This window comes from Gavia stellata, chromosome 12, assembly GCF_030936135.1.
Source record: "Gavia stellata isolate bGavSte3 chromosome 12, bGavSte3.hap2, whole genome shotgun sequence".
Lineage (NCBI taxonomy): Eukaryota > Metazoa > Chordata > Aves > Gaviiformes > Gaviidae > Gavia > Gavia stellata.
In genome coordinates this window covers 8065860-8084381 of record NC_082605.1, presented here as the reverse complement: position 1 = coordinate 8084381, position 18522 = coordinate 8065860, and the positions used below count along the sequence as shown (strand labels likewise).

Genomic DNA, 18522 nt, shown 5'->3' with positions numbered 1-18522 from the left:
TCCTACCTTATTTTAGTGTGATTTGAGTGATCTTTTTTTCTGTGGAATGCATGTAATGACATCAGGTCATTCCTGCTGTAGAAACCTAAAAGAGAAAAGAGAGCAATGGTCTGAAAAGGCAGTATTTGTAAAGTTGTGTAATAGTCACAAGTAATACTTCAGGTTACTCCCTCTGAAAAGGTACCAGAGAAAATGGAGCAACAGGAGAGTGATTTCTGAGTTTTTAATAGGACAGCGCATTTACACAGCTGTAGTACGTGAAGGGCCTAACTCCTTTCCAGCTGACAACCCTTGAAACATCATTGTGTGGGAATGACTGTCAGGTGGTGAACAGCCATGTTTATGGACAAAAATGTTATGAGTGTTCAGTGAAGAAGTTGGTTAGAAGCTTAAAATACATTCATGAAAATTGCTTCAGCTCTCTGTCATGTTAGTTACATAATGTGTATTCACAGAAATGATACTGCTGCTGTTGAGATGTTACCACTGTGTGTGTTAGGATGTGGTTTGTCCCCCATGCAAGTTTGTTTTCACATCCCTGATCAGCCAAGAGGCATGGTGAGACTTGTGGCACAGTGACTGGAAACTTCCATGTCAGGTGTGAACCAAGACTCAGCAGTGTTAACGTTGGTGTTGAGAATTTTCATGAGTATTTTACAATAGCAGTGAATGAGAAATTCAAGTGAATTAGGTTGAGAGAATGTCAAAATGTTATCTGCCCCCTTATTCCACTGGAGGTTATGGACACATGAGGTGAAACGTTAGCTACTTTGCTGCTTCAGCCTGCAAACCTTTGGTAATACCATTAATGTTCTAGATTGAGCTGTAGTTCAGGCGTATAGCTTTGCTGCAGGTAGTGTTCAGCAGATCAGCTGATAGTTGGGGATAACATTAAGCTGCTGCAGCTAAGCCCAAGGAAGCTTATTTTTTCAAGGCCAGATTTCTTTTTTAATGATTATGGTTCTAGAGCTTTAAAAGTATGGTGTTTGATAGGCAAGATTTACCAGTATTTGGTCCTACTTTGATTCTCTTGCTGCATTTTTGAAGGAGTCATGGCATTAAGCTTACCTGTGTGTAAACCTCCTAAAACTGTTAGCAGGACTCCAAGCCCGCAGCCAGTTTGTATGAGATAGACCCAAGCCATGAGAAATGTAGGAATAGATCTGTAAATGAAAACAGAAATTTTACAAAATTATTCACAAGGTTTTACAAAAAATAGCATTTGTGTTTAGTGTTCAAAATTAGATTAGCAGCACTCAAGGATGTGATAAAGAGCTGTACTGGAGCAGAAGTGAAGAAATTAGATGGTGTAAAAGTCAGTCAAATCTGGTAAAGGTGAGAAAGAAAATATAGCAGCAGCAAGCTGTAACTTTATCAATTAACATGTAGTAGTCAAGGTGGCAGTGGTCCTATTTACATCCCTGTTTTTGAAAGGATTGTTTTTCTTTTGGCATGTGTGCTTCCCATTGTACTCTGTATTTCAGAGCTCATAATCTCAATAGAAGGAGACTTATTTTAATGACATCCATTTGACAGTTGTGATATTAAAACCTGTAAAATATATCAGGGAGGCCCGCAGGTACTTGAAAACATTAGATTCTTGTTGGATTTGTTAGGGTGGAAGGCAAGGTATGGATAAATCCAGCAGGAAAAATACTGCACTTGTTGATGTTTCTTCTGTTGGGTTGGAAAAGTATGAGCACTTTTACGAAGCATTTCTCCTGCATGTGCTGGTACAGTGAGATGCTGACTGAAGACTGGCTGATTGCTGGAAGGCCTCAAGGCTGCCAGTGCTTCATTTGGTTCCTGCTATGCATTTGGCCTAGAATTGCCTTCCTGCTTTTCCTGTCTTTTGCAGCTGTTTTTAATATAAATACTAGCTTTGATATTTAAGGAAAATACTGTGGCTTCCTTGAATGGGTGTAAACTGTCTGACTACTTGAGGAGGCAGGGAGGAGGAGGAGATGCGGTTGCATCACTGCTCTGGAATTTGGGACCTACTGGCTGCAGTCATGCCTGTGTCCCAGGCTTCCTGTGGGCAGGTCTGTCATCTGTACAGTGAGGTGCTTGTCTTTTTCTTGCCAGTACTGAAGTGTGTGAAGTTGGATGAGGGATACTATAGAAATGCAAGTTTTCTATGTAAAGTGAGATAGGCAGGTTTTTGTAATGTGTACAGGAAGTAAACAAAAGGCAGTCTGGAATCACTGCTGTTCATTTAACAGCTGGTTCAAAAATTATGTCTTAAAAAGTCCTTAGTAAATATTTCACCTTTAAATATTTATGGAGATGAAGGCATGCTGTTCGGTGGTGTGAATACTTAACTGTAAAAAGTCTGAAGTGACTGTTTAGAAAATCATGAAAATGTACAGCACTACAGATATGCTAAAGACTTTACAAAGTAGAACTTAGCCAAAACAACTGATTTATAAGAAAGGCATATAACATTTATTACAGAGTTTGGCAGAGACATGGGGAGGAGGAAAACCTGTGAATGTAAACATTCTTGCATTTTAGCTCACTAGAAATGCAGTTTTATGGCATAAATATGGATGGAGGTTTCACATGGTATATATATGCCTGGGAGACAGCGCAGCATGATGGAATTTCATCGTCTGTCCATGTATGCCTTCTAGCAGTTGGTTTGACAGACAGTCCTTGAAGAATCTTAACTTAAACTGTCAGCCTTGTCATATTAGTGCACTCAAAATTAATTGAAGGTCATATATATGTGACTTTTTCAGAAACTTAGCACTTTTTTGCTTTAAAATGATTGATTTCTGTATTGAAACAAGTCTTTGGAGTACGTAAACATACTGCGTTTGTATTTATTCTTCAAGATAATGGCAGCTTGTGGATTGGTGTGAAATCAGTTGCTGTCATTCTGCATACTGATGCTGTTTGAGGGGGGAATATGTACTGCTAGCTCTGTCTGCGTTCTACATGGCTGGGAAATGCTATGGCTTTTTAAAGACTTAATTTTAGGAGTTGTATCAGTGCTTGTAAACACTTGCTTTGACAGGTATTTTCCTGACCAGACTATCCATTTGGCTCAGTGCTGTGTTTCTAGAAGTGGTCAGCACTTGCCATTTCAGCAAAAGGATACCTTTATTATGTATTTACTGTGACTGTATCGTATACAGAGATGAGGGGCATTCCTTCCTTGTCTCATGAGCTGTCAGTTGGGAGCTGTGAAGTCTACTGAGTTTTCAATGTCTAATCTGAGGCTTTATGCATTGTGTACTCAATCTGCATTGCATTTAGCTATACTGCTTGATCTGCTGTAATTAGTCTTTTTATTATGGCTTCTAAATATAGTACTTAGTTACAACTTTAATCTTCTGGTTTCTTTGAGTCTCTCCTTGCTTTCCTCAGGGTTATGAGGAACTTCTGAATGCTCAGGTTATTCCTGTTCTGGTTTGTCACTGGCACAGTGACAGGCGCAGACGCAGGCCTTAATTGAGACTGTAATTCTGTGTAGGCATTCATCTGTGTTTTTAGTACTCATCTGAACACTGATGTGTCACTTGCTGTATGCACTAGTCAGACATCTTGATTCAGTTCTCTGTAGGACTTGGGTTTTTTCAGCAAGCCAGTGTCAGATGCTTACAAAAATATAATTGGTGTGATACAGTAAATCTTTTAAAATGCCAGTGGTATTCTATTTAATGTTTGGTATTGTGCTGGTCTGTACTAACAGTAAGTGAAAACTGGCCTTTTACGTAACAAATTGAAAATGTTGATGCTTTTTGTTTTCTCAAGTGGGTTTAGCAACTAGATGTGCATCATTCTCATAGCAGCTGTGAGTCAGGTCTGTGTGATCTGTGGTGGTAAGCAAGTTCTCAGCTCTATTAAATGCTTTCAAGATTTGATTATGAATTGGTGTTTTCCCCAAAGAATATAGTTGGATTGGATAACACAGTTTATTTAACTTGTTACTTTCAAGTAGCTGTAGAACTGGTTTTGCTGAGCCTTGTTTGTTTTCTGCTTTGTGTTTTATTTTGTACCTTTAAAGTTTCTTTGGGATTGCTTCTGGCATATCCAAAGGTAGATTGTAAGTTTCCTGCAGAACTATACTGTTCAATCTGGAAAGTCACCTGCAATGAAAAAAATCTTGAATTGTTTGGTACATGCATGGTTAAAAATACTTAGCTTTGTATAAAGAGATGTTGGGTTGCTTTATATAATTGTAGTGATTCTTTGGGCACAATTGTAACTCTCAGGAAGCTGTCTTGTGTACTTTACCCTAAAGGGAATAAAATACTTAACATCCAACTGACTAAAGGATTTGTCTAGATTTCTGAAAGGTTAAGCTCCAGATTTCTGCTTAACTGTGAAGTGCCAGCAGGATGCTTGCCAAGTTCCTCCGCCTGTTGTGGAACTTGGTAGATTGAAGAAGGGATGCTGCTGTCTCAGGCTTGTTGTGGATAGCTATGAATACCAACTTAACTTAGCTACAGAAATCTTCAGAGAAAGAAGTAGCTTAGAGATCTTAGGTTTTAATCTTTGGGTTGCAAAAATAAAAGCAATTGCTTTACATGAAGAAGCATCTGCATGTTTTTGTGTGTGGACCAGCCTTGTGAATGAGATCAGGCATCCTACATCAGCAAAGTCACCTTACCGTTTTAGTTAATTTAGCTTTTCAGTTACCTATGATATTTTAAGAATGTAGAATAACCTTATAGTGCTACATTAACCAGCACATCTCACAGTCAGCTTCTCTTTAAGACATGCTTTGCAGTTCCCTTACTTTAATTTCTTCTGTTCAGGTATACATTATTCAGGTCAGTGTTGGCAATCATCAGTGGACAGTCAAACATCGTTATAGTGATTTCCATGACCTGCATGAAAAGGTAAGGATATTAAAACTGTGGCCTTGGTCTCTTACAAAACATTGTACAGTTTGTATAGTTCTGTTGTACAGGACATAAATTCTTTCCTCAGAGTGAGAATATCTGCCAGATACCATCTGAACCGCAGACTAAATCCTCTTTATATAAACAATATTACTTGCCCCTGTTACATCCCCCTTTTTGAACTGGGGGACGTTGGCCTGGACAACTTTAGCCTTGGACAGAAGCTTGTATCAGAAAGAGTGGAGCTCAGGCTAGAGTCATTAAATCTTTTGTCAAGAGAGATGTTTATTATCAGCTGATCTGGTAACTAAAAGCTGGATTGGAGCAAGACTCTCTTGTGGGAGGGGTGGATGATAAAACTGTCCTTAGACAATAGCATGGGGTAGTTACTAACCAGTGTTGATTAAAAACAGCAAGTGAAAATGAGGGAAAGTCCGCTATATTCAAGACTGGGCTGCTTTCTCAGAAATGCACCAGTTATTCTGTTTTATCACCTTAGTTACATTCTGCCCTGTGGTACTGTGAGTGATTCTCTTTGAAAACACTATTATTGAACTTCTCATTATTTTATGATAAAATGTTCTTTCTGAAAATACCTGAGACTTTGAAGTCAATAGCTAAATTTACTGAAGTAATTTTATTTTTGATTCTTACCAGGATCAGGCGATGTGCTCTTAATGTATTCTGTGGCATCTTTTGTGCAAGTTCAGATGGTGAGTTGGGTAGTAACTCTGGTCTTTGTCTTTCAGCTTGTTTCAGAAAAGAAAATAGATAAAAATCTGTTACCTCCCAAGAAGATTATTGGAAAAAATTCCAGAAGCCTGGTGGAGAAAAGACAGAAGGAATTAGAGGTCTACCTGCAAACCCTGCTGGTCAAGTTCCCTGTTACTGCTCCAAAAGTTTTGTCACACTTCCTACATTTCCATTTATATGTAAGTTATGTTTTTAGCATACAAAATGGAGGCCTGAGTGTTTTTCCCTAGTTCTCTGACTTGGAGAGAATTGTATGGAATCTTCACAAAATAGCTGAAACTGCTCTTTTTCAGCATTTTGCACAAAGTAACAAACAAAGTATATTTTTAAGATTTTTTGACACTACTTTTTATTGCAGTAGATACTGTGCCAGCAAGTAGTGTGGGTAGGGACTCTAAGAGGAGAAGATAAATGCTGGCAGGATAGTTGGAAGCTGTGAATAAATCTGAAGCTGAATTGGTTGTTAGGCTGAAGTCAGTAGTGCTGGAAGGAATGTTGCATAATTGATCCACACATGCCCCTACTTAGTGGTTAATGGTTAGAGCTGTGGTTCACACTGAAACAGTTTCCAGTAGCCCAAATGAAGAAAAATGGTTCTTCTCCAGGAGAAGCACACTGGTGGAGTGGCCTCTGGAGAAATAGCTGCAGCAAGCAGAGTGTTACGGTAAAAGGTGCTTAAAGTAAGAAGCAATGGCTTGCTTTCATGTTCATATTGCAATTTGTTCGTTCATCTCTTGTGTATAATTAGGCTTTTTTCAGTATGGCATCATGTTGTAAGGGGGAGAGTGAACTTCATAAAGAGGAAAATGCACTGGAGAACTCAGTGGAAAGGAGGAGCAGTAATTGTTTTGGGGTGGGATGTGCTGAGATGGCCCTTCATGGCTTCATATAAAAGCTTCAGAAACATCTCACAAGTGGCCCAATTAGATGTGTTAATTAAGCTTTAGCAACAAAGAAGAACCTATTTTAATTGTATTGCATGAATGTAGTTATCCTGGTGAGACACTAGAGTTTGACTTAAATAAATCATAGAAGGTTTGCTTCATGGTGTTGCTATTGCCTGGCAGATTTGAGTGAGGAGGACTAGTTTGTCATGATCAAGCAGTCTAAAATGGATTAGAGGTTTTAAATGTATTGAAAATGTGCATGATAACATAGGGACAATTCTGTTCAGTTGGAGCAAACTTACTGATCACCAGGAAGTTGCCTAATTTTTCTGTTCTCTGGCTATTCTGTCTCTTAAATGACGCCTGTTTCATTAATGTTTTAGTGCTGTAACTTCAGCAAAGGTTTTTATGCAGGTAAAAATTCTTCCTAGTCCCTGTCTTGGTTTTCAGTTAGACTATTTTTTCCTCTTGCTGTAATGTTCATCCTTTTTTAATTTTCCAAGCATTATTTAGGTATGAATGCTTCCCTGTTTCTATACTGTGCTTGTGTATTAAGAGCAAAGTTATTGCTTAATCTGCATTTCTTTGCTTTAGGGGAGTCTGGCTTGAGGTATAAACTCAACTGTGTTTGCTTGGAACTTTACTTTTAAATATTTTTAAAAAGTAGTTAGGTATTCAGCAGAAAAGCTAAATATTTACCACAGCAATTCTACTGGAAAATAACCCTCCTACAGAACTTTGATCTTTTAAAATATCTGTTACCAGATGGCCCATGTGCGTGCTTGTGCTGTTATGATCCTCGGTATTGCCTCATTAGTTTATATAGGAAGGCTGCAATATTTTTTCTATTCTTATTTGTGGTATTTCAGTAGGGATTCTTGAATGTTATTTCCCAGGTTAATAAAACTAAATGGAGTAGAAATACCTACCATAAATACATTAAAAACACTTTGAAGCTTTTATGTGTTACAGGGAAAAGCCAGGTACAGCTTGGCAAAGAGAAGCAGTTGCATGTGACAGCAATGTAGAACATTATTGTTACTTTGACATTGAATAGTGATACAGGAATGCTTATTTTGTTGCACTGTCTTATACTTCCTCATCGTTGAAGATTTGGTTTGTTAACTTACAGATAGAGGCTTTTGCAAGAAAAGAGTTGAGTATCCACAAATTGCTGTTCAGAGACATCTGCAAACAATGGACTTCTGTGGATTTGATGCATATAAGTAGTTAGAGCTAAGACAGAGGTCTCTTGTAGATCTGACAGAGGAATAGAGTTGCTTTTTTTTGCGTACTAGTCACTGAACAGTCCAAGTCATAATATTGTTTCAATTATAAATGTAGAAAAAATTTCTGCTCTGTGTCCCAGATCATGAAAGGGATACAGAGTATAGTTTTCAATTAATTCTGTGCATGCCAGATGAGTATAATTGGCTTGTTCAAATGAGAGTCAGAATTGCTGAATTTTGTTTGGAATGCGGCTTCTAGCTTGTTCTCAAAACTGTAGTGTGGAGGCTTTGTTCATCCTCGGTGAGTGGGGTTTCAGTTATACTAAGAATGTGCTTTTCTAAAATGCTTGCCTCATCAAATGAGCTGAACTGTCTGTTGCAGATGTCCTGTGGATTTATTCCCTTGTTATGAATCATGAGGGATTGTCAGTGAAGTAAACTCATCAAATATTCATTTTGTGATGATCCGTACTACTTGTTTATCCTTTGCAGGTACCTTAAAATGAGATGCGTGTGTCTAGGGAAAGCTTCACTATCACAAATAGGGTTTTTTGTGGGCTTTTGAGGGAGAGCTGTTGGAAATGATCAGAACTATTTCTGGACTTCCACAGAGCATTTCTTTTTTTTGGAAAGAAGTATGCCCAGATGGGAAATTCTTGTACTGATCTTTGTGTACCTTCAGATTTAGAAAGAACAAATCCCTGCATTGAGTTTTCATCCTTTTTCTTTTCTCCTGGAGCTGTCAGTGCCTGGAATGGAGGTTGAGCACCTGGGTAGGTCCAGGAGGGTGGAGAAGATGGAGGATGGGGAAGAGGGGCTTTTGAATTACTCTGTGGCGAGCATAATAGAGTTGAAGTCCAGAAGACTAATTACTTTTTATATATCTCTTCTTCCCTGTAGACCTGTTAATCTAGAGTTTTCAGTGTATTAGTGATAGTCTGAGCAAATGTTGTGTGCTTGATCCATTAGGTTAGTGTTAATGTTAAAATTTGAAGACGATGATACTTGCAATAGTTTCTTCGAAACCAAGCTTTCTTTCAAGTTGGGCTAATGATGGCTGGTAATAGTTGCTCTAGTTGCTGTTGCCCTTTTCTGATATATGTGGGATGTGGTTATTTAAATGTAGTTCGGTATCTTCCATCTTGGAAATGAAAATCATATGAAATTAATTTCAAATCACTTTTATGAAGTATTTTCAAGTTTGAAAGAAATCTGTACCAGATAATCACAGTTGATTTCTTTTCTAAAAAAGTCCTGTACTGTAGCAAAAAAGGGAGACTTCAGCAAAGGTATACATGGAAAAACTGGAACCATAAGTATGTAAATAACACTCCATTACAATGTTTTATTCTTTGTAGGAGATCAATGGGATCACTGCTGCATTGGCTGAAGAGCTCTTCCACAAAGGTAAAGAACTTGCGAGAATTTAACTAAGAATGGTTTCTTCTATGTGCATGCATTCATATACCTGTGATATTTGATCTCCAGACAATGAGAGATCTGAATCTTCCATATCAAACTGTGAGACTTTTTCTTCCCCTTCTTTCTCTTCACCTTTTTCTTGCTATTTGCACTTTGATTCAAGCTGCATTTTGGGAGCTGTTATAGTAGGGAAGCTACTTTTGGAAACAAAACAGAAATTGGTGGATTTAGGTTTTGAAAAGGGCCTACTAGTCTGTGTCCTTAAAGGATAGGATGTGGTACTGGTGATCAGAAGCTTTTGTGAAGCTTTCTGTCTTGGTATGTTTTTAGTGTAACCTGTAAGGAAGTTTGTTTTGTATCAATGAGTCCTGATATAGTGTGTGTTAAATGCAAGAGGCCACTTTACTTATCTAAATTAATGTTCTTCCAGAATTCAGGAAACATGAGACCTTCTGGTCAGCTAATTAAAGGATGTGCTTTTCTGAGGCTGGCAGATGAAAATGAAATGCACTTACTGTAACTTCAACAGCTCTAACTGGTCCATTAACAGCAGGAGGTGTGTCAAATAACCCATGCTAATTTTGTTTTGAAGGATGTGCTAGATGCTATGGTATAATTCCAGTTGGCTGAGGTGATAGGTGACGCATGTTTCGGCATGCTGTTTCAGGTTGTTCTGGCACAAAATTAACTTTAGGTGAAGCCATTTCAGGGGGTCCACTCCACAAATTTTGAAGCATTTTAAGGAAGCTCCTGAAGAAATCTTTCCTGACTTTGTAGTGCCTTGCCTACAGTCTCACTGATACCAGACTCATTGATGTCTGATTGCTGTATATTAGTGTAGCTTTCCAGTAATGTGCAGCTGGACTCTTGGACTTGCTCCCACTGAAGCCAAAGGGAATTTTCCTCCTTAGAGCATTTCTGAGAACTCTGCTTATCATGAAAACTGATACTCTCTTGTCTGTGAAGTCAAACTGATGTCCCTAAAAGGAAGAGAAGAAAGATATTAATTCCAGATGTGCATGTTCTGACTGCTGTAGTCCACATTGACTCTTGTGGTGCCTTCAGAGAGGCTTTTAGATGATGTTTCCTACTGTTCCTAGAATGAAATGGGATTATACAAGTATTATCAGATAATGCATTTTCTGTTCTGGGAGTTTGCATTGGTATTAGTGTGGTGAAAGTCCTCATACTGTCCAAGAAAATATATTTGCTACAATTCCGCAATCAGGCAGCATAGCAAAAGATGTTAAGGTCTGTTTTTCAGATGGCAGGTGTTGCTTTTTCTGAATAGAGTAAGTCCTAACTGCTATAGAACTGCTATAGAACTTAGGGATATCTTGGGAAAAGTTCAGTAACTCTTACATTATATAAATGAACTTTGTCTGATTCCAGTCCTGTTAAGATTGAGGTAAATTTGCCATTAGTTGCATTAGGAGCCTTCAGTCTTGTGTGGTAAGAGTGCCCATTTGAACACTTAAATTATTCTGGTGTTATAAATCTTAATTCGGCCATTCTAGTTTAAAGTGGCAAAAAAGGACATTGTTTTGGTACCTTAATTGTGAGCTTATGATATAAATGGCAAACACTTAATCTCTACCACTAGATCTTCCATGTACCACTTACTTTGTAACCATTGCAGCATTGTGTTTGATACCATCATACTCTGTTTTTCAGGAGAGCAGTTGTTAATGGCTGGAGAAGTCTTCACCATCAGACCCTTGCAGTTATATGCTGTCACTCAACAGTTGCTACAGGGGAAGCCTACATGTGCTAATGGAGATGCCAAAACAGATCTAGGTCATATTCTAGATTTCACTTGTAGACTCAAGTATTTAAAGGTGAGCTATGCTTGCACAAATACTGGAGATGTTGTTTCTACCAGACTGACATGATTCTTAGCATACTTTTAGAGTCTAGTTTGAATGCAAAAGGGCTTTACTTACTGATAGTAAACACCTGCAAGCATTTAGAAGTCAGTGCTAAACAGATGTTTATTCTGCCAACCTTCAATACACATATAGTTCTCTAACAAAGATGTTGATTCTCCTGTGTGATGTGGTCTTTTCAATGGTGCTCTCTGTAGAGATGCAGCCACAGAATCTTACCGAGATAGATAAATATTATCTTCAACCCTGCATTCTTTGCAGACATTATGGGTAGACCAGCGTATAGGTATACATATGCATATGTGTATATAAATCCTGTCCCCTTCCTCACCTTTGACTGTATCTGAAAGTTAAAAAAAACCCTAACAAAAACCTGAGTTTCATAGATGAGATTGCCCTGAATTTCTAGCTAAAACACCATTTCAGAATAAATGTAAAATGGCCTCAGAACAGATCATTTTTGTCTGGAGCCAATTTGGTTTTTTCCTACCAAATAAGTGATTTTGAAAGACTTTTCCTGAGTAATTTTTTAATACTACTTGCTACAGCTCAAAACCTCTTTTTAGCTCCTTTATTACATGAGAGCTTCCTTTTAACTATGTGGTGTGTTCAAAGGGGAAACAAAGTAGTGGATTTGGGGAAGCTTCACTGGAGGACTTAGGAAGTTGCGAAAGCAAAACCACAGCTGTACCGGTATTCCTGTGGATCTTGTCATCCTCTGTGTGTATAGAATTCTCTGAACAGAGGATTCTCTGGCTGGAGAGGAGCATGTTGTTTAGAAAAATAGCCATTTTCAGAATTTCTGGCCCTTCTCAATGCTTGTGAGTGAGCACCTTCAGAGCTTGTAAGATACATGTAAAACCAGACAAAAACCTTAGATATTTCTCCCAAAATTATATTCAGAGCAAACGTAAATGAAACCACCTGTTTTTTATGCTGCCAACGTGCTCTGAGGCCAGAATCCAATGACCACATGGAAATACTAGATGTATTTTTTAGATGTGTACCTATGTCTAATGTTTTCTTCAAACCCATTTTGTCAATGCCTTGAACTTCATCCCCTGTAGTGGAATTGAGGACAGTTCTGTCTTGGAGGATCCAGACGTTTCAAGGAAGTTTTTTTGGTGAATGCAGCTCTGGCTTGGTCAGTTGAGAATGAAGCCTTGGTCGGTCTTGCCTATAGTATTGTTTTTGCATGCCCCATGTGCTACAAAATACAAGCACAAGGTGGCAGTTCGAGTTCAGTGCACTTAGCTGGAGCAACTAACTTTTTTCCTGAAAAGTTAATCTGCAAGTTTCATGAATCATTCCATACTTGAAAAACTGGTTGGAACTTTGGCTGTCTTTCCAAGCTACTGTATTTGTGCTGTTGCCTATGTAAGACTGGCTGAACTGCGGGCAAATTGGATTACATGCACAAACTCAGTTCTTAAATGTTGATTACCAGGTCACTGGAACAGGGGGACCTTTTGGAACCAGTAACATTCAGGAGCATCTCTTGCCTTTTGATCTGTCAATATTCAAATCGCTTCATCAAATAGAGGTATGACTGATATACTGCTCATAATTTTATAGAGGCTCTGCAAATGCCAGGTCTGCTGCATATCTCAGAATTGGTAATTGTATACCTTGATTTGATGCTAGAATTGGGGAGTGCGATGTTTAGAAGGACTGTTTCATTTGTGAAACAATGTGTTTTTTCACAAGTCTTGGAAGTAAGGATGTCAGATTTAAATGTTTTAGAATAGCTTGCACTGTGTGTCTTCAAAAAGAATGTGATTTCCAGCATATACACAAAACCTAAAACAGGGTGGCTTTCCATTGGTCTGAAGATCTAACAAATGGGTTATAACGGGATCTCTTATTACAAAGTACTTTTCATTTGGAAAGCACCAAATGTTTGTGAAAATGTCCTGACAAGAAATTTGCTTGTGAAAGTACGCTTTTGTGTATAGTGCTTCTTGCTTGATAATTTGCAGAATTTTTTCATTGGTCATCTTTCAGTGTGGGTGACAGGGTTTCTGGAAGTTGTTCAATGAGTATTTTACGAAATACTTTCCTGACCACTTCAGATCTTTCCAGAGAGAGAATATCTGCTTTTGTCATGCAGTTTGTACTCTGTGTCCACTTTTGGTGGGTGTGGTACTTTTTCTAGTACATGAACACTATTGTCTCTCATTGATATGAGAGACCGAGTTGGTTAAGAACTGAAGTGGATTCCTGAAGCCAGTAATTTATTGACATTTTAATGTGGGGAAGAAACTACAGTTCAGAAACTGAAGAGTGGGAGAGAGTTTAACATACTGCAGAGAGGATATTGCAGAATAGTATAAATTTTCCCCTTTCCTGTGAGCATGGATAGTTTCAGGTGTAGCTTTGCTTAACGTGGGGAGAAAAGGTTTTTGGTCTTGAAGTCTTTTGTAATTGTACGTTCATGAAAAGTTTTGGATTGACTGGCACCAGACTGACATTTTCATCTAGTAGTAAATGCTGTCCAAAAATTAACAATGGTAATCTGGAAAGAATTTTTTCAAGGGTGGCAGGAGCTCTGTCTCTCTGTTCGGTGTGGTTTCCCTGATACACCAGCAAATGTGCCAGTTGTAGTGGTTGCACAACGTCTGCCTGGTTGCTGGACAGAGGCTGTAGCAGACCTTTGGTGGCGTTGTTCCAACTTGACCTACAGAAAAAAGACTTTGTAATCTTAAACTTAGCCGGTGTGATTAGCTCGTATTAAATGCTCAGATTAGTATCCTCACTTCATAGGCATTTCTTTTTTCTTATTTACAATAAAGAACACATGATACCTAAATATACATGTCTGCAGGTAGAGCCATAGTTTGAGATACCTCTCTTTTTTTAATGACAGTAAAATACTGTACCCTATTAAACTGCCTTGGTAGTTTCACCTTGAAGATCACATGGGATAGGTAGAAAGACAATGGAGAAGAAGCTTTGTTCAAATGTTTGAATTTCACTTTTCTGTAGACATGTCTCTAATTTCTTGCTTTAGCTTTACCAAATGTTGGTATTTCTGACCTGATAATCTCAGGACATTTTAAGGGAGTGCTGTAACTACTTTCCAAATCCATAGAGAATCTGCTATTGAAGCTCTTAGCTGCCTCTTCCATGTCTTATTTGTTCTAGCATTTTTGACTTCGTAACATAATTATTTTTTTAAATAGATCAATCATTGTGGGGGAAAGCTTATCAAAGGGCTGACTTCATCAAAACATGCTCTGGCCACGATGAGTGTTCGATTTTCAGCAACATCAATGAAGGTAAGAGTGAGTTCCTACTTCTGGTGAGTGTTTAAAGCACATGCAAAAATAACATGCACATTGTGGAAATATCCATTTGGAGTCCATGTACTTTTCTGTACTGCCTGTTGCCGGTTCTGCTTTTAAAAGCTGGAATCAAAAAGGTTTGCTAACCTTTCAGAATCTTAGCTTTAATAAGTGGAGAAAGTGTTTACATGTGTCCCTTCACAGGGACATTTCTGATGCTTTTACTGGAATGTATGTTTCTGTTATTCATCTAGAACTGAATGCATTTGTCTTATTCTTTTCTCTGGGCTTTGATTTGGCAAGGGATATCCAGTAGCATAATTTTCCCAGTTCCTCTATTGTTCTTCCACTTTCCCCAATTTGGATCAGCTGCTAGTGCTGGAACTCCTTCCCTGTAGATCTGGAATAATTCTGACCCAGTCAGCTCACACTTTAAGACCTACAACTTTAATCTAGGTGATTGTAAAGCTTAGAAATCTTACTTACATAAGGTTGTTTGGATTGTTTTCAAAACTGTTAGCTTTCACTGAAGATGTAAGCATAATATTTTAGTGTGCTTGTCTGAAATAGGAAATCCTAGTGCCTGAGGCATCTGAGTTTGATCAGTGGGAGCCAGAGGGTGCAACTTCAAGTTGTCCAGTGACAGCAGTTATTCCAACTTGGAGAACTTTAACAACGTTGGATATGAGTCACAACAGCATCTCTCAAATTGATGATTCAGTGGTAAGAAATACTTTTTCATTTGTGAAAAAAGTATGACTGATCTTCTGAGGCACATTACACAGCAGGGATTTTGCATTTGCTTTATATGTCTTTTATCTGAAAGACTTTCAGTTGCGCTTTTATGTTGATTAGCTACCCAAGTTAATGCTTAGGAGATTTTTTTCTTTTGCTACTTTGAATAGTTTCTTTGCTAAAGGAGAAAAGTTGTCATTCTGTGCTCTGTAAGCAACACTTCTGTGAATACTGACTTTTTGAAACATGCTTTTATTGTTTGCATTGGCTTTAGGCCACTCATAAAATTTCTTTTAAAAAAAAGAACAAAACACCTTGTGGGCTCAACTTTGGAGTGTTATCAAGCCGCCTTGACATCAAAACAGTATGAAGAGCATGGAAACAAAGTTTGGAGCATTTGGCTGGTACCATAGAATTATGTTTTGTAAATCAGTTCTTAAGAAAAAAAGTTTAGCATTCATCACAAGAATATGTCAAATATGAACATAATTTTTTACTTGAACTACTCTTGTGAAGCAGGAAATAGTCATGTCTCTAGCTCGACTAGAGATCATGGACTTGGAGTGCAGCTTTCTTGTTCAGGATTTTTTGTGATGTAGACTCAGGGTTCTTCAGGTCTGAGTCCAGGCCTTAACTACAAGGCAAATCACTGGTGAGATTACAGCCAAAATAAAGCGGATGCAGATACACTGATGTCAAAATTCAGCATCAAATTCAAGGTTTGCGTCCTCCGAAAATAAAAGGCTTTCTGGGTTAAAGTGCATTTTCAAGAGGTTTGTGTGACCTTGTAATGCTTGACTAGTGTAATTGAAACATGGAAACAAATCATTGAACTTACTTGGTGCTGTCGTCTTTATCCAGGTTTTGTGTAACATAGATACGCTTGTTTGATAAGATGGAAACATCTATTAATGAGTTGGATCTGTAGTTCATGGGGCTAAACTGGGAGCAGTTTATTTGTCTTCAGTGAGAAACCAGGTTTCAAAATAAAACTTAACCATGCTTGTCAGAGTAACCTGGTTTTCGTAAGAGTAAGATTCAACACTCTGTTGCACTAGGTCATATGGAATGCTTTTTTAATACCAGAAGCTGAGAAGAGAGTCTGTGCATTGAATGATACTTTTCCTTTGCTTGTTGGTCAACTGATAGTGAAAGAAGTATGGCCTGATTTATAAGCTAAAATGCATTTAACACGTGCGTTTTTTTCTCTTCTAGAAATTAATTCCGAAGATTGAATTCCTGGATTTGAGTCACAATGGGGTGTCTCTGGTAGAAAACTTACAAGTAAGTGATGCTTTTGAAGGTGGTTTTTTCCAGACTGCCTGAGACCTTAAAACACAGATTTTCTTGCTTCAGAATTTTATTGCTCATCTTTCTCATGGAGAATAGTTTAAGCCCAAATAGCTTATCCTTCATAAAATCAAGTACTCTTTTAATGGTGCATTTCTTACTTGCTCTGGATATTTTCATTTCTTTGCCAATATTGACATACAACATCTAGTTCTTAACTAAATTAATTCACTGCCAGCTGTATCTGTGGGTTGGTAAAATGCAGTTGAGGAAGTTCCCTTTCTACAAGCTTGAACCTGTGTGATGAACAATTTGATGTCACGTTTGTCATGCTAGGCAGTGTCCAGCATGAAAGCTGTTGTACAAAAAAAGAGAAAGCCATAATACAATGTGTTTTATATTGTTTCATTTTAATGAATTGGTGTATGACATGGATTTTCTGTGCTTTTGTAGCATCTTTACAACCTTGTTCACCTGGACTTATCCTACAACAAGCTTATATCACTAGAAGGTGTTCACACAAAACTGGGAAACATCAAAACTCTGAATTTAGCAGGAAATCATCTGGAAAGGCTGTGTGGTCTTAACAAACTGTACTCATTAGTCAACTTGGATCTGAGCAACAACAAAATAGAACAGGTAACTGTTGATTTTCAGTGTCAGATTGAACTGTGCTTTAGAGCACAAGCAATTTCTTTTAGTGGGTGAAACTGCAAATAAATAAAAGTGGCTGTAGTGATTTTTCCTGGTTATTTGTATGTATGTAATTTATGCAAGAAATGATCAGTCTGTATGTTCATTTTCACTTAGCCAATCTGTATTCATCCTTTTATTCAAATACTTTCAGATTGATGAAGTAAAAAATATAGGAAACCTCCCATGCTTAGAAAAGGTGGTCTTATCCAGCAATCCATTGAGCATCATCCCTGATTACCGGACCAAAGTACTTGCTCAGTTTGGGGACAGGGCCTCAGAGGTAAGCCATGGTGCACTTCTTCCTTTGAAGCTGGCATTTGAAAAAATCTTTTTTTAAGGCCTGGAGAGAAAAGTAGTGCAAATGTTCTAAAAACCTGATGAGTTTTTAGTGTGCATTGGAGAAGGTCTTTAGAGAATGAAACCATATTAGCATTATTCGACTATGCTTCTGTATCTAAATGAAAGTTTACCCTGTCTTCATTGTGCAACAGTATGTTAATATTGAAACAGTTGTGGTAGAAGGGTGTTAAGCTTACCAAACATTTCTGAGTTTGCATTAAGTTCATACCATGTTAGAGCAAGGTCTAATGTGATAATTTTGTGTAATGGTTACAAAGTTGCACATAGTTTACATTAAGCTAAGATAATTTTTGATTATTACATTAATAAAAATAAATTGCAGACCTGCCTTGTTTCAATATTTTTAAATGTTTTAACATTTTTTTAGGTCTGTTTGGATAACATTGTTACCACAGAAAAGGAGCTAGACACTGTGGAAGTGCTAAAAGCTATTCAAAAAGCGAAGGAGGTGAAATACAAACTGAGCAACTCTGATAAAAAGGTGGGTTTGCTGTGAGAGGAGTAGAACGTGCTGTGTACAGAAGCAGCTTACAAAGACTTCTACAAATCAGATCTAAGTGGAATTCATTAAACTTTCCTTAGCATTAAAGTTTCTATGCTCTCTTTGTGCTTTAATGTGGTATGAACTGTTAACGTTGCCTCTTTTTCCTATTTAGTTTTCAGTGTAATTTCAGTAATTATCTGACCTTCCTTTTTGTGCTGGCTTGGGAAGAGAGGAAGTGGGATGAAAAGATAAAATGACTTAATGGTGTACCCAATGAATATGCAGTTGACCTTAGAGCCATATTTTACATCTTATACAAGTATTGCAGAGGTGTGATTTTACTGCCTGTGTTGCAGAATACTGAAATGACTTTCCCAAACTTTCTTCTCGTGGGTATTTAACAGTGGGAAAGAATCAGAAATCTTGAATTCTCCTTGCCTTCTCTCATGTGTGTCTGTGTGCTGTGTAGTTGGTTAGTCTTGTTTTGGTAATAAACTTATTATCAGAACCTGTTCTGTCCCTACAGTGTAGAAATCCTGTTTGTGAAACTTGCTGCTAGTTTTGTTAATACAGTGATTAGTCAGTGATCAGAATGACTTCTCTAAATGAATTCTTTGTGGAATTCCACTTAGTGTGAAAACAG

The 18522-nt window shown here is 37.9% G+C and overlaps 1 protein-coding gene across 2 annotated transcripts in view; it reads left to right on the top strand.

The window, feature by feature from the left end:
• The window catches only part of NISCH (nischarin), a 31839-nt gene that overhangs the window by 1011 nt on the left and 12306 nt on the right, over positions 1 to 18522 (top strand). For both annotated transcript variants that reach the window (XM_059823234.1, XM_059823237.1), the window contains exons 2-12: positions 4767 to 4850; positions 5603 to 5785; positions 9081 to 9129; positions 10819 to 10982; positions 12478 to 12573; positions 14213 to 14308; positions 14885 to 15037; positions 16265 to 16333; positions 16793 to 16978; positions 17187 to 17315; positions 17763 to 17876. In XM_059823234.1, the coding sequence (XP_059679217.1) occupies positions 4767 to 4850; positions 5603 to 5785; positions 9081 to 9129; positions 10819 to 10982; positions 12478 to 12573; positions 14213 to 14308; positions 14885 to 15037; positions 16265 to 16333; positions 16793 to 16978; positions 17187 to 17315; positions 17763 to 17876 (1323 nt within the window). The remainder of the gene's footprint in view (positions 1 to 4766; positions 4851 to 5602; positions 5786 to 9080; positions 9130 to 10818; positions 10983 to 12477; positions 12574 to 14212; positions 14309 to 14884; positions 15038 to 16264; positions 16334 to 16792; positions 16979 to 17186; positions 17316 to 17762; positions 17877 to 18522) is intronic.